The following is a 17,307-nucleotide window of genomic DNA, read 5'->3' on the forward strand; positions in this document are numbered from 1 at the left end:
CTATGCAGTAAAATAATGATAGAGACAGAATTCCACCTTCGGCCACTTCGGGGAGCTTCTTCGTCTCTGAATGACGCGTTTGCTTTCAACTCACGTCCGCGTATTTGCCAAGTGGAATCCTCTCCCACGTCATTTTGCACGCTCGGGACAATCTCAACGGTCGAGAAACGTTGTCGGCAAACGTCGTGGTGTACAATTTCTACATACGTTGACCCATCCACTTTACTTGGTATAAGGTATTGATCAAACAAAAATTACTAATTTAAGAAATAGTCAAATAGTTCGCAATTTTATAACATGGGGACATTTATGGCTCGCCGAAAAACTTAAGATCCTAAACTTAATGTTGACTTTGTTTTTTTTTTAATAAAATATCCAAGCTTAGGTCTACTTTAAACAAAACGAAAAGGCTTTTGATAAAAATTACAATTAAGAAAAAATAACCATAAATCGACCTAATATGATAGATTATTATAAACAGATGTAGCTAATCATGTTAAGTTATTTTAGAAACAAAAATGAAATTAATGTAGATTACATGTACGAAGTCGGGACAGTAAACTAGTATGTATTTAAATTTAATGTATTACCTATTATTGAAACTGCTACTCCAAAAGATCAGTTTCTAATCGTTATTATGGTAAGTTTCAAAATAATCGCTAATTAGTAAAAGATCAATGAAGCTATATAATGTAGGAATATACAAAAAAATATACTTGCGTTCAACAGTTACATTACATGTAATGGCGGGGACAGACTGGGCAATACTTAGGAGAATCGGTCTATTGGTCTGTTGTTTGTTTACACGCGATACACAAACGGTTTGGCTTTTAGGTCTATTGACTGCTTTACCAATGATACTTTTATCTAACTTATTTAGTATACCTCCTACCGACAAATCCACCAGTTTGAAAAAAATAAACTTAGGCATCCAGTGATAAAATATATTTCAATTGACTGTGATTGAAATTCAAAAATTATTCAGTAAAGAAATATTGGATATTGCAGACCAATTATTTTAAAAAGTTAAATTTATGTTTTGCGATGGTTTTTCAGCTTTTAATATGTGAATAAGATTTACCACGATTTTGCTGTGCCTTATATTCGTCAATATATGTGTAATAAGAATAGGACTGATTGTGTAAGAACATACTTTACACATGGCAGGGCGTATTTTTGTTTGTTGCATAAAGGATGAATTTTCTAATATTAAGCCAATAGATTCAAATTTATACTCCACACACGGCTTGTATCGTGGTAAAAACTCGACACACACAAGTCTGGCTCTGTCATAAAAACAATTACGTAGTCATATGCTAGTCACTTCATCAGAATCGTTAATTATTCAAAAGGGCAGCACGTTAATTATTCAGTTATCCAACAGACAAATGTATACGTTGCTTGGAATGTTCTAATGGCATTGACGCTTTCGGATTAAAAGTTTTAACGACTTCTAGTGAAAGCTTGCGGGTAGATGGTTGCAATAGTAAATGTATGCCAATGGACACGCACAACTTTCGGACCTAGGTACCTATAATTAAATTTTAATAATGGTAAAAGACACATAATTATGGACAAAAGCCTTTATTTCTATACACTCGCAACTTTCGCTCCCAGGACCACCCACACCCATTCTATGGGCTTCCCCTCTTATACTTTATCTTCCACGGATAAAATTACAGAATCTATAGACACACAATCTATAGACCGTAATGTAGATTTGTCACTCACATCAAAATCGGTTCAGTTCATACAAAATTCAAGACGATTTATAAAAAAAAAAACTATTTTTTAATTTCTATATTTCAATAACAAACATTTAATATTTCGTACTAGCTTTTAAAGTTAAAACTTATGTTTATTTACGCAACTATTCCGAAACCACAGAGGGATACTACAATTTTGTTTATATCTGTAGATATTTCTGCAACAGTAACATTGAATTTTATTACTATAAATACAGCCAAGTAGAATGTACGTTACTTTCACTTCTGATCGTTATCCCAGCCAAAGCATTTATAACTGTATCGTTGGAAGTAAAAAAAGACATCAATTATCCAAAGATTTACTTTAGATAGAGTTGGTGCAAAAGCTATTTGTCTTCGGCGATGATTTTATCAGGTTATTGGGGCAAGTGCCCGCTCTTACTCTCCTTGACATTTACGAAAATTGTTTGTAGAAACTGAATAAAGCTAAAACCGGCAAGTTGAAACTAACGTAATCAACTCAGGGTGTGTAACTAGTGAAATGTGGTTATTGCATATTAAATATGTAGGTACAAATATAGATATAACTGGTTATCCGCCAATGGCATTTTGTTTTAATACAAAATACAAAAACAATAATTATATTACGCTGAACTTATATATTAATTTTGATACAATTGTATAATTTCAGTAAAAATAAGAATGCGTTGTATTGTTTTTACATTGTTTATTTAGCCGTAGAAAATGTAGAGTTAAAAGAAACTTTGAAAACAAGTATATTTTTTCTAGTCACGTAGGTACATTACTTACTAGTGTCTTTAACACGAAAGCATCCCATCCCTAAGGGGCCTTAGGGAGGCTATCCATACTCGTTTTCACAAAAGGTCAAATTACTCGTAGGTACACCATTTTATGGACTATAAAAGTGTCCTTTATACTGGCGAAATAAGATGGATTAACATTAAAACTCTTTCATCTTTATGACTTAACGTACCAACATAAATAAGAAAGTTCAAAGTTACTCGAAGCAGTGAATGAAATCATGCGTTACAAGATCTAAACAAGTTTGCAACTTACGAATGCGCGGTGAATGTTTAAGTAAGCGATTCGAACTTATAATCCTAGGGAACTTATAAACACCTCTTTAGAATTTTCGAAAAGAAACCTTCAAGGACGGTATTATGCATATCGATTCGGCGAATCTACGGGCATCGAACCGCAAAACGAGTTAAAAATACCAACACCGGCAAGTGGACCGGCATCAGCGGGCACACCGGTCAGACTACTCCGCGGAGCCACATGCGTTTGTTTACTATCGACATCGACCGCGGCCGCGACGACAGCGGCGGCCGAGTTCCCGGCACGGGGAGGTCGCGAACTCTAAAAATTAGTCGTTCCGTGGCAACTTACGACGAATGCCCCAATCCATGTCGGGAGGCGCACGCAGCGGGCGGCACGCGGCGCGGCGTCCGCGAGGCGACTGCCGCGTCCTGCCGCCCGCACACTCCCGTTCGTAATATGTTCCTATTGTACACCGCGCCAACCATTGTTAGTCAGGAGACTCGGAAATTGCGGATACCTATCATCTAACCAGCAATCGGACCAGTTTTCGATTAAGAAATCATATCAAAATTTTTAAAGACGAGGATTTATATACTTAAAAGATAAATGTAATAAAAAAAATAATTTTTATGCAATAAATAGATAGTCACGTACCTGGAAGAGAAACTTTCTAAAATATTTATTGTAGAATAAAAAATATTCTTTAGGAATTTCAGAAATTCTTAATGGTGCTGAAAATCCTAAGCAACATGATATTTTAAAAAAACATCACAGTATAAATTTAAATAAAAATATTTCATTTAAAACAGGTTAACCACATTGTAAACGACCGATGATTGAAAATAAAATATTTATTGAGATTCAAGTATATTTCCTACCAGATACCATGTCATTAGTAAAGCAACCTGATCTACAGTTATAAAATATATGACATGTAATCTCCAAAATAAATGAAAAAATCCAATAATTCTTTAACTTATTACGTTAATACCAAATTCAGGGGAGACGACAATGTGCGCAAAAGAGTATAAAAGTACTTATTTTATCAATTTATTCCCAAATCCCAAACTGTCCAAACAAATCCTGAACTTGACAAGTATATCCCCGAATTTATGTCTTCTTTGCCTCTTTGACAATAGTAACATAGTAGTATTACGGCGTGACATTTTGCTTAGACGTTAACTGGGTTAAGACGTATCTTCGAAGTAGATTTTATTGGCGTCGACTGAGATGGCAAACGACGATTTTAGTACCCCGTTATGACGTATATAAAAGTTTTGATAAAACGAATAATGATTTAGCATAATGAATATTTTATCGGTATTATAAAAAACTAGGTTCTTTTTTATAGTTTTATGAAGTAGATTTTTGTACTTAATTTGCCATGTCTGTTTTCAATAATGATCAAGCTCTACATAACTATTTCGTATAAATTATTATATGAATTTACGTAACAACCGTGTAATTTTGTTTCTGAAATAATCTTTACAACAAATCAAATATATTTATTTAAAAAAATGTGTACACAGAGACATAAGAGAAATTAACAATAACAAAAGAAATATAGTATAAAAGACCACTTATTTCAAACTGAAATTTCTTACAGCAGCCGTATGGTCAGAAAATATATATGAAAGGCAGACCTAGGGTGCACAAAATAAAAACGTTAGATAAATTATTATAGACCTATAATTATATACAAATATATACACATATATATTATATATGCCTAATTACGAAAGAAATAAATAGTGCTATTCGACCTTTCCTTTGAACAAAGAGTGTTAGAGAAACGAATACGAGGCGGTGGAGAATTCTATTGTTTAACCGCATGAACGGGAAAGGAGTGGGAGTAGATATAATGTTTGTGGGATGGATAATTAGGAACTAAGAAAGGGATTCCATTTGAAATCTAGAGGGTGCCAATTAATAAAAAAAAATCCCAAACCCAATTTCCTCAAACCAATATATTTCTTTCTTCCCAACTCTTGCAAAACAATAAATGAATTACCGTACTACGTAAAATTTATATTAACGCCTTCCCGTATCTCGTACGTCCCGAGTCGTAAAAAACCCTGAGGATACGGTATCAAATTAAGCTGTCAAATAATAAGGTATCAATTTCATTTTGTTGCGTCTCACATAACGTCTATAGTGAAATATATTATTCGGTGAACTAGTTTCACTGATAGCATAGTAACAAAGAAATGTATAATATATACCAGCAATGGGTTAAATAAAAATACTTCAGTAACATGGTAACAGTCTCGTATCTTGTGTCACACATCATTTTAAACATGATATGTGTGATGTCGTTGTTACTTTAAATTACCAATTTTTAACAACTCATTTGAAACATTAGTAATAATAAACTACATTAGCCTGTTAAAATGATACTTATTTAACATTACAAATGCCAATATCATCTAAAATGTCAAATGAAAGTTTTAATGTCACATTATTTTTAATATAAATCAAAGTTACAAACAGCAAAATATAAGTCGTATCCAAGGTCGAAAACTTTTAAAAGTAACGAATACGGGCAGAGTATATCCAATCTCTTAATATCCAACATTTGTTCCTATGCATTCGAATTTTTGCACTTCGTCAAATTGTGGATATGACCGATGGGTGTAGAAAAAAAATCATGGTCATGCGTAACGATTGTTCAAAAAAATATTTAACACTTTTACATATTACATAATTTTTGTAGTGACCAAAATTGAATTGAATTCTCTCAAAGAATCTTATTGGTTTCTAACTAATATCAAATTCTCGGTCATAAACCAGTATCAAGGATCATGGCAACACGAAACGAAATAGAACTACACGCATTAAACATTCGTAGTTCGATGTTGCACTGTAGATACCACAACAATGTCTCTTGCTGAAATTATGTCAAGGTCAATTCAAACGTTCTAATAGGTAGAGATGCAGTTGCGCTTACATCACTAACTCATGTGATTATATTATATGTATGTCTGTCGTATAAAAGCATTAAAAATGTAGACTTATGTAAACGTTATGACACATTCATAACAATTGGCGGTTCGTTTAGCAACTGATATATTTCATGCTACATGTCACAGTGCATAAAAGATTATGTTAAAATAATAATGCATTGTAGCCGAATCTTAACAAAGGATTCTGTGACTGATATCAAAAAGTACTCCAATCAAAAGTTGGTTTTATATTTGCCACTTACAATTTCTTACAATATTTACCTATATGCAAAAAAATCTTCAACGAATAAGGAGTGTATTATTTATATAAATAACAAAGAAGTACAGGGCCACACACAGACATGGTCTACCCACTGGTTGAAATCAATATTCAATACTACCGCGACTCCGTACGCGCAGACCATACCTAACGCAAATATTCAACCCCCATGTTTCCTCATTAGGAGCGGACGTTTCAAAAACGATTAAACAAGTTTACTTTTATTTCTACACCAATACAGACTTAATATAAAAATTCTCGTTCCTAACATTGAATTGAATTGTAAATTTTTGAGACATAATTCAACCGATTAGGGGCAACCCTTTAGGGGTTGAATTGTCTGTAACTGTTACATACTGTTAAATAGCATTAACCAGAATTTCAAACAGTACAATATTCATAATTCTAAATTCCTATTTACTAAGTAAAATTAAGTAAGGCAGTTTTTTTCCGATCTTGTTAATTCAACATAATTTTTAAAACTTTATTAGCTATTTGTTTCCCCCAGAAATCAACATATTATGCATTTACTGCTTGATAAAATCAAGAAACATTTAAATGCTATGAAATTTTGGATAAAAAATTACATTGACAGTTAGTAACACCAAGATTGTTACGATTGAAAGAATTGTATTAATGTTGAGGTGTATACCAGATTATAAAATTATAAGACAGGTAATAACATCAGGTAAGAAAGAGAATTCAGATGAAACATTACTCACTGCGGTGCGGGTGCGTCATCACGATGGCGAGCGGACACTCGTCGTCCTCCAGGATGTACTCAGAGTTATCCGCGGTGTCCACCTGCCACAGAAGAGAATATATAGAAATATGAAAAAGAATGTATAGAAAATAATATATATAATAGATTAGTAAAGATTACTCACTCCTAACAAGAAAATGTAACCAGTTGTGACAATTGAAATTGTCACTGTCATCTATTTTTGTGTTTGATAAATATTAAAAAAATGTAGTTTTTAGATCATTTACTAATTAAACGATATTTCTCCGCACTTTTTCTTCGATTTCGTGTTTTTGCACCATTTAACTGCGCATGTCGGGATTGTTCCGCGTAAATTACACCATGACAGCCATTAAATGGCTGATAGAATTTTCAGCCGTTGAAGCCATTTAATGGCTTCCTTCAATTACAAAGCGGTGAGATATCTATACTTATCTATAGTCCTATTCAGAATTAGGTGTCAAAAATATAAACAACGGTGATGACCTATCAAGAAAATACGTTTCAGATGGTAGTTTCTTATTTTTGACGATATTAAAGTAATAAAACGATAATAAAATGATAATCGAAATAAATTAAGTTCAATTCACATTTTCAAATATTTATATTACCTCAATTTCGTCCCATACAGTAATAATAATAAAAATAAGTTTTATGGTAGAAAATTAAAATTTGATAACGGTAATACAATCGGGATCCAAAACATTTTTATGCCCCCATTTTTAAGTTTCGTTTAAGTTTTTTGTTGAGTTTGTTAAAGTTTTTATTTCTTGTCATTTTGTTTGGGTTTACATTACCTGTAATCGTATTTTGACACTGACATTTCTTTGTTTACATTTTGGACACCCAATTATAAATTAGACTATATGTGCTTGTACGAGCAGATGCGTACCTGCACGAGGCAGTAGTGGTGCGGCTCGTGGCGCGCCAGGCCGTACTTGTCGAGCGTCTCGCGCACCACGCCCGCCGCCGCGTCGCCCACGGACAGCAGCAGCGTCTTGTACGGCACGTCCGGGCACAGCGACGAACCGTAGATCTTCAGCGTGCCGCCTGACACAACGAGCATGCATTGAGAAATGTTATTGGACTTGTTGACACAACATTTAACAAATTATATTTAATGACAGAAGTCGACATTAACTTTTTTATCGATAAATCTATTAAAAATCAATTAAGTGTAACATTCATTAAACTCGTTAAATTTTTAGAATAATGTAAGAATTAAATTTCGTTAAACGTTCATTATATTATTTTAGCTACAAATCTGTGTATTTTTTCTTTATTTATGTAATATTGTACAAGGAGGCGAAACAAAATGAAATATCTACTTTAGAAACTATTGGGAATATAAATAATACCTAATTCCGCGGGCGAAATCTATATTACGGTAGTAATCATGTATATTGTACACTGTACAACAACCAACGTGGGCCGGATAAAAACAGTGTCATTCCAACATGCACTAAAACACAAAGCATTTATACTTCTTCTAAATATATATGTATCTAGTACAACCTTTATTTTGTAAAAATATAATTGTAAAAATACTTAAGCCTTCAAAAAGGAGTTTGAGACTGCCGCAGCGAACTCCATATTTTATGTCAAAATGTCACAAAAATTGTTACACTCTTCAAAACCTATGATAAATTCTTAATAATTATTTTTAAACATAACATTTACATTTTTTTAATAAATATAGTACGACTCTATTTCTGTAAATGTTGTACATGCCTGTAATTGGCTTGCATACCAGTGTATTTTATTATATCACATAATGTTATTTGTAAAATTTCTGTATGATATGCTGTTCGCATGTCAAATAAATAAAATAAAAATGAAATAAAACTGAACATAACATTACGACATCTTCAATAAATATCATAAATCATATATGCAACCAATCAACAAGTTTATTCCGTGTAAAGTACGCACCGGTGTCGGGCCCGCCGTCCTTGCTGCGGAACTGCTGCAGCTTGCGCTCGAGCTTCTGCTGGCGCCGCCGCCGCATCACCGCCTCCGGGTTGCTGATGCTGCGCGTGAACGACGTCTCCGGCAACTCTGCGCGGTATTTTTATATTACGACTAGCTGACACGGCAAACGTTGTGTTGTCATATAAAATTTAAAAAATCTAACATCGAGCGGTATGAAAAATGATGAAATTACTGAAATATCTATTAAAGAATAGGGGTTGATGATAAAAGGGTAAAAATTTAGGGTTGTATGCCACATTATAGAAAAATAAAAACAAAAAAAATGTTTAAAAAAAAGTGTTAAGGGTGAACAACCCTTATCACTTAAGGGTATGAAAAATAGATAGTAGCCGAATCTCAGACCTACTGAATATTCATATAAAATTTGATGAAAATCGGTAAAGCCGTTTCGGAGGAGTACGGTTACTAACATTGTGACCCGAGAATTTTATATATAAGATTGAAGGACAATAGTGAATACGATGCACTGATAGCTTGATGCTTTAAAATTTGGTATGTAACGCTCAGTGTCCGAAGTTCAAATACCACGCACGTAACTTAATTCGAAAAGTTATGCATATTAAATTATTATCATTGCTTCACTATTAAACTGCAGACAATAGTATCCATATCCCAACCACAAATTTAACCAAAATTATATCAACAAGGTCAATTACATATCCATTATCGTCCCTTAGAACTGAAGCCTGAGAAACCCCCATATTAGTGCGTCAAACCAAGCCCCTCAAACTAGGCTACAGGAACTATACACAACCTGTTATAAAGCAAAATAGGCAATGCTACAGCTGCAGCCGGACCACAAATTACAATTTGAAAACTAAAGAAAACAACTTTTGTAACGTGATATGAAGAACCAGGCAATAGAAAGAAAGATAACATAAACATATTATGTTCATTTTATAACTTATCTATCTCGAAAAAATGTACGTTAAAATTAGTTTTGTAGAAGTTGTAATACAAACACATGCTGTACGACTTAATTATGTCGTAACAATAATCGACAATGGTGGTCGACAATACCTGTGTACAACTTCTCGGCAACGGGTCGGTTTTCATCGTTAGTATCGGATTTCAATCTTGAGAGCTTTTCTTTCTTCTTCAATTCTTTCTTCTCGCGTTTCGACAGTTTTCGTTTAAAGTTTTGATCAGCCTTTTCGTTTACAGTAGACAATGGGACCTGTAAGAAAAACGAAATTATGTAGTGAAAAACGGCACGAATTGTATTACCATCCCCTTACATATGTAACTGAATATCAATGGAAATATTAACTAAAATGTATTTTTAGATTAATATAGTAACAGTTATTTAGATCAACTAAATAAATACTCTATAAAAATTATAACTTCGCACAATAGGAAAACATTCATGTTAGAAAATTATGTATCCTACCAATACGTAGGTATGCATTGATCTATAACTAAAGATCCGCCACAAGCGGGCAAAACTTGAAACATACAAAATACGGCAAGTGGTGTAAAACGACTCCAGCCAAGTCCAGTCGCTCTCGCGCGGCGTAGTAATACCCACGAATGTCACTGAACACGTTAAACGTCATTATTTTGAATTTAAAGCCTCAAAATGCCTTCTTGTGCAATGCGTAAATGCAAAAATTATGCTCGAAAAAGAAACAAACTTCATGGAATCACCTATCACACGTAAATGAAGAGAAATTATTAAATTTTGTTTATTTTTCGTGTTCGATCCGCCATGATTACGTGAGTAACCAGAAAGAGACAAAGTATGTTTTTGTCAATGAAAGTGATAAAGACGCAAAATGCATGGTCATAGATCAACAGAACTAAAGTGACATTTTATTGAATCTGACGATGTTCATATGTCGTATGTTATAGTTTAAGATCCCACTGCTTAATTTTTATATTAGTGTGTTTTTAGTCAAAATATAACATTATATGGTTTATTTTAATAAAATAAAATCGATATATGGGAAATTCTGTATCCTAATCTTTAAATTTCCTTCGATACCTGTGGTAAATAATAAAAAATATTACCATAAAATTTATATAGGATAGTATACGGTATTTTAAAATTTCTTTAATTGAATAAATATTTCAATCATTAATAATAATAATAATAATAATAACCATTTATTTCAGACAATATAAACAAAGATACAAAAGTATAATTGAATACAGAGGTCCATATCATATATACCTTACAGACTAACATACATATTAATATATACTTATAACTAAATCACGTATTTGCGGCGACGTGAGACGCGGGTCTGGTGACTACCGGGGGTCCTCTCCGTCCACGGAATTTCCGGAACACAACTCCCTTCGGCCACAGCTCCTCCTTCAGGAAGGTCGACAATTGCTCGGTTGGGACGCGTACAACAAATGAACTAAAGTTCACTGCGTTACGCGCCTCCAACTTCTCGACCACCAGTCGGGTATTGGTGTTGATCGCCAAGTACTCCACTACGTCAGACGGCTTCGTGTTGTAGTGAAGCCGCGAGACATACACGAGCGTTACGGGAACAGCAGGACGCAGTACATGATCCGCTCCTGTCGGTGCTGTGCCACATTGGTTACGACAAGGAGGCTTCTTCCTCTTCCGCTCGACTTTAATAAAGCCATCCTTGTCTGCCACATGGTTGGACACCTCACTGCGAGGGCGTTCGATGCGGGGTTTCCCGCTTTCCCTCTCACTAATCATTAAGGTCGTATTTCTTCCTTAACCTAAACATAATTTAATAAACAATCTTTGTATAGCCAGAAATTAATCCTCAAAAAAACCACGGTAAAATTAAAATCTTATATATAAAATTCTCATGTCACAATGTTAGTTACTCTGTACCTACTCCTGCGAAACGGCTTTACTGATTTTCACCAAAATTTATACGCATATTCAGTAAGTCTGAGAATTGGCTACTATCTATTTTTCATATCTCTTAAGTGATAAGGGTTGTTCACCCTTAACATTTTTTTATTTATATGGCAACACAATGCTTGCTGGGTCAGCTAGTACATTTATAAAATTTACACAACTTTGCAATTAATGGTCGTGTGTAAAATAAAACTGATAATAATAAACATAGATTAGTAAAGATACTTCGCCGCCTTGAAATTGAAATAAGCCAGAAACGGCTTAATAGTAAGTTCTTTTTTGAATTCTTGTCAAATAAAAACATTTTTAGAGAAAATTTACGAATAAATAACTAATACTGCGTAATTTACATAATAAATAAATAATTATTTCAAATATTTTAGAGACATTTTAGCACGGAGACGTGGCAAAACTTTTTTACGCAACTACATATTTCAATTCTCAAAACTGGGTACATTTTCTTGTTAGGAGTGAGTAATATTTACTAATCTATGATAATAAATATAAACAATTTTTAAATCGTATATTTGAAACCAGTCGATACATCTGTATAGATACATTCTTTCAAATTATATTTTTATATAATAATAATTTATTTAGTTAAACTGTACTATAACATTTCTACGTAAACGACATACTAAAACTATTATCGACAGTTTTGGACATTTTTTACCTTCTGTTCCATTATTTCTTTGTCTTTGACAAGCATGCGGATCAATGGGAAAGCCACCATACGTCCCGTTTTTACGGGACAGTCCCTTTTTTCGATGCTTCGTGCCGTTGTCTCCGAAATGAACCGTTGCCATTGTCAATTAAGTAACAGTAAATAGTATAATTGTGAAAAAAAAACATGGGGTGCTCCATTTATCAGTTTTCATAAAGCGCCCCACATTTTTTGCACAATTATACTATTTACTGTTCCTTAAATGATACTTATATTGAAAATTATTTTCTACTTTTTAGTTAATTTGATCATAAAAGCGTGTTTTTTATTATTTTTAACTATATTTTTTCAAGTAAAGTATTTGACATAAAAAAAATCGATGTCCCGTTTTGACTGAAGTAATCATTGGTCACTATATTCCATGGTCAATATTTACGTTTGCGTACACTTGAAACGCAAGATCAAACACTAGTTGTCTTTTTTTATCACATTGTTCTAATAGCTCTGTCCCTTATAGAACATTTGTCTATGTAGTTAAAGGTAAGTAAATTAAAAAACGTGCATGTGTGCTATCAAAGCAGTTTCGCTCAAGTTTTCTCTTAAGTTAGTGGGCGTATAACGTGTCTAGTATAAAATGTCATTGTAGGTATGTAAGAAACAGAAACAAGTTTGACAGTAGCATTTATCTACCTCTTTGATGATTATACGTTGATCGGTCGTGAAATTGACGGAGATTGGATTAGACTTCCGTTTGCCATTATGTGTTGCTAAACCGTTACGCCTATTTCCGGAAAGCCAGATTAATCTGCTTGCGCCACGTCTAAAGCCAGTAGTTGGCAGTAATGTACAACTTTCACGGGTAATTTGTAATTTCAACAGCATTTTTCATTTTCCTTTCGTTACAATATACAAAAATATTATAATGATATAAATTGCGGACTATAACATTATTGTGTTAAGCCAATATTTACTAAAATATGGGAGTGGATTGCTTGGTATAACTTATATGAGGCATTCTAACTTTGTCCTTGCGGCTAGCAAGACATCCGTGGCCTATCTCCGGTAAAAGAACAATCCTTGTTAAAGTTTATTACAGACTTCCGTGGGCGAAGCCACATGGCATTAAGGGGCTTCATGCATGATGCTTACCCGTTCATCACTTATAAATAAAAAAAAAACCTGTTAAGCCCGCTCCACATTCTCGCGAGAATCTCACACAAGAAGAAGAAAAAGCACCAGAAACGACAATGTGGTGCCGATACAAATCGGGTATTTTTCGCATTCCCGCGAGAGAGCGGGCTATAGCATTGTAATATATAACATAAAATATAACAGAGCAATAACCTCATTGTTAGTAAGGCACTTAAGCAGGAAACGTCCCTCGCGGTCGTCGGCGTGCCAGTTGAGCTGCACGAGCAGCGGCTTCTCGTGCGGCTCCAGCCGGCGCTCGTCGTCCGGCCCGTGCGTCTCCCACAGCGAGTACGAACCCAGCGACAGCATGCGCATGTCTGGACGGAACTTTTCGATCAACGTTTCTGCGAATACGAAACACAACATTTAAAATAATTGGCCAAGTGTAAGTCGAACTCGCAAATGGAAGGTTCCGTGCCACCAACATTTTCATTTTTTTTATTTTTAGTACATGTTATTATAGCAGCCACTGAAATAATTATAATTAACGTATTACGGCTAAATAGATAAAGCGAAAAACGTCGAGAAATAGCGGTTTGGCAAGTGGCGACCCCCATTTATTTTCAACTTGATTTTATTTTTAGTCTATATTTGTTGTTATAGCGCCCACCTTTACACATACTCTGTAAATGTAAATTTCAATCTATTACGGTTCAGGAGATAGAGCCCTGTGACAGCCGCCCAGACAGATAGACAGCGGAGTTTTAGTAATAGGGTTCCGTTTTTACCCTTAAACGAAACCATAAAAAATTACACTAAAACTCTTAGTAGTTTGATCACGAAGACGCACCTGCCTCTTATTTTTATTTCATTACAGCTACCTAGGTCGTCGGACACAGACTTGCACGATGCGTTGCAATATAATTCCCCAGAGGTTGCACTTGCTCTGTTTGGATCACATGTCCATGAGCTGACGTTAAATAAATGCATGGCCATTTGCTACTTCTGATGCATAAAATATAATAGTAATAGAAAATAGTTTGTATGACTGTATAATTGTATTTCCACTAATATAATGGACTGTCCACGTTATGTTAGTTATGAGCTTATAAATTATGGTTTAAACGTTTTCAAACAATTTTATCGAAAGTAGGGATTAAATCTACTCGTAGCTGTAAGTACGCGGTATGTCCTGAATTGCTGAGCATAATAAATGAGGTGCCATCAAACAAGATTTTGTTTCCTCTTTGTTATTTCCTTTAAAAATAATACCTGCGAGTTTAATAATACTACATCTAACTAAATAAAAACACCAAACATTGACATTTACTTATTGTCCAGTAACTGTTACAATACAATCACCGATTATAAGAGTTTTGTCACGTATAAAAATAACCTTTGCATTGAAACGCACAACGCGTCCTGCTTGTAGGCGTGAGTTAATTCTTTATTTAAAGCAATCTCGTAGAAAATCACAAGAAATAATGTTAGAAATAAACTTCATAAGTGTTCTGGTTTTATTTTTCATGCAGTAGGGTACTAAGTTTAACGTTTATAAAGATAAATAAAATTATTTAATTTGTTATTATAATATTATTTTATGTAAGAACTAGTATTTAAAAAAATATCTCCAAAAATATTATGTATTTTGTAGTAACAGTCTGTTTATTTGGACTACATTTGGAAATAACTTAATAAAATATTAATAGGGGATGGGAAAAGAGGATTTTTTGGGAACTTTGTACGTCGAGTAGTTATCGTGGAGGTACACGCGGGCGGAAACTCGTAAAAAGTAGTAAACTCCTTAAAAATAGCGGTTGCTTATATGATAAAATTTATTACTAGCATTATTTATTTCGGATAATTTAATAAAGTTCCGACACGATTCACTCACCTATCACATCGCTGACGGTGGCGTCGGAGGCGACGCGGATGCACTTCGTAGCTATCTTCTGACCCGAATCTTGGAAGTAGAAGCGCATCACGCCATGAAACTCCAAGTTCTGAAATACAATTAAATAGGTACTTTATAACACATTAACCCTTACAACCATTTAACTGTACGATGATCAAAAAGTGTATCATTAACAAACTTCCTTCATGTTCTTCATTTTATGTTCTTTATAATTCGTTGTGTTCATTCATTTATTGCTGCGGCTTTTGTAGTGTAAACTATAGAAAACATTAGTTTCCTGCTTTATGTGGCAATTCATCTTTGCACTATCCCTATGTGAAACTACCTTTGTATAATAGCAACTTGTTTGTAAGTTTTATGAAGCCTGCACTGAATAAAAAAATTAAATTCATTACAATGCCGTGCCTTTCATATTTAGAAATAAACTTACACCTATATCGATATACTATGACGTCAAAAATAAATATTACAGTTTAACAAAAAAATATTTCCAGTTCATACAAGATAAACATAAGTACAGTACGTAAGTATACTACTTACAGTAGTAGGGAAGTATATACAGTATTAGGGAAATTCCAGAAAGCATGTACTCTTATCCATAACAAAGGTTGACAAAAATGCCGCTAAATACGTGTCTGATCTGCAGTGAGAGGTTCCGCAGTCAAGATGAACGTATACGGTAATACTCAAACATAATAAATATTTACGCATACACAATAATTATTTTATTCCAGGAGAAAAAAAAAACATTTGTATTTATAGTTTCTTTTCATGAAATTACAAAACAAAGTTCTGCATCTGTTCAAAACCCTGTGTAACCGAAACCATTTCCTAAAAACTGTAAAACCACATTCAATCTACATACAATACGACAAAGTTATTGTGTAGCATACATCCGGCACGATGGCCAAAAATGTGGTGAATTCGTCTCGAAGACCAAAAATGTTATGCATTCGGCTCCGAGACCGAAAATATTAAGATTTCCGCGGCCGTTAGAACAAATAAGGAACCGAATGTTCCTCTCTTCGATGGACAGGATGACCGTGTCCCGAAGAAGGTTAAGTGGACTGTATATACGAAAATAAGATGCAAAGTGCTATAGGGTCACGCACTCACCTGCTGCTGATGGGCGCAGCCTCTTGTACTAGGTATAAGGCACCTTCAACTCACCCTAAGCTCGAGCTAGCTAGTCTTACCTCGGAATGGTCTACGGGTTACCTCTACCTTCTTCCTCTTCTCACGTGGCGTCGATCTTACAGCACGTTGCACCGCGAACAATGAAGTTAACGCGAATTTAAAGGGAAACGCTACGAATACGAATAGTGGCTTCTACTTCGGAGTATAACTAAAACGACAAATATGCGCGAGCGCGACCGACGACTCCGAAGCTTCTCGAACAAGAATAAATCCCGGTGGCGGAAGCCATCAGGCTCCCGCCACCGCGAACGACACGACGACAACGGTACTACAACGAACTATTTCAAACTATAAATCTGTATGCTTTTAAACCTACAGATTAAAATTAATACCAATGACAGATAATTAATACGTAGAACCATAGACAAAACTGAACAGTTCTACGTTTTACCATTTGGCTACGGAATCCTAATACAGACGTTATCTAGTCCCATTCTTCTAGAGATAAAATTTTATTTACATAGTTTTATCTACGAAAATATGCAACAAGGAAGCACATCGCATGCTTACTTCGTGTCTAAAAATACACGCAACCATTTTCAGCTCCATTGACAAAAGTTTTACGTCAAACTTCGCCTTTTACTTTAATAACGAACAAATTGATCACAATGGTTGTTGAATTTACATTATGTTTAACGTAGTCACGCGATTATCGAGGTAATTATAATATAGAGTTTGATAAGTAAAAACGTAGACTAAACCTTAATTTTGTGAGTTTAAATACTACTGGAATGAACCAATTAAGATAGGTACGAAAAAGGTGAGCGTAAAGTTCATATCTTTTAAAATAAATAGACATACATGCACACACACAATGGGGACTTC

General features: G+C 34.4%; 1 protein-coding gene across 7 annotated transcripts in view; it reads right to left on the bottom strand.

Annotated features, from left to right (window-relative positions):
• Positions 1-17,307, bottom strand: part of cno (adherens junction formation factor afadin) — a 59,736-nt gene that overhangs the window by 27,388 nt on the left and 15,041 nt on the right. For 4 of the 7 annotated variants that reach the window (XM_073084331.1, XM_073084332.1, XM_073084330.1 and 1 more), the window contains 6 exons: positions 15,265-15,373; positions 13,584-13,774; positions 9,745-9,901; positions 8,665-8,790; positions 7,625-7,782; positions 6,713-6,794 (listed from right to left, as the gene is read on the bottom strand). In XM_073084331.1, coding sequence (XP_072940432.1) covers positions 6,713-6,794; positions 7,625-7,782; positions 8,665-8,790; positions 9,745-9,901; positions 13,584-13,774; positions 15,265-15,373 — 823 coding nt within the window. Of the gene's footprint in view, positions 1-2,783; positions 3,039-3,116; positions 3,210-6,712; positions 6,795-7,624; positions 7,783-8,664; positions 8,791-9,744; positions 9,902-13,583; positions 13,775-15,264; positions 15,374-17,307 lie in introns of those variants that run through there. The other 3 variants (XM_073084335.1, XM_073084337.1, XM_073084336.1) reach the window with 3 other exon arrangements.

This window comes from Epargyreus clarus, unplaced genomic scaffold (genome assembly GCF_041222505.1).
Source record: "Epargyreus clarus isolate Ecla_fem2 unplaced genomic scaffold, WU_Ecla_fem_2.2 ptg000021l, whole genome shotgun sequence".
Lineage (NCBI taxonomy): Eukaryota > Metazoa > Arthropoda > Insecta > Lepidoptera > Hesperiidae > Epargyreus > Epargyreus clarus.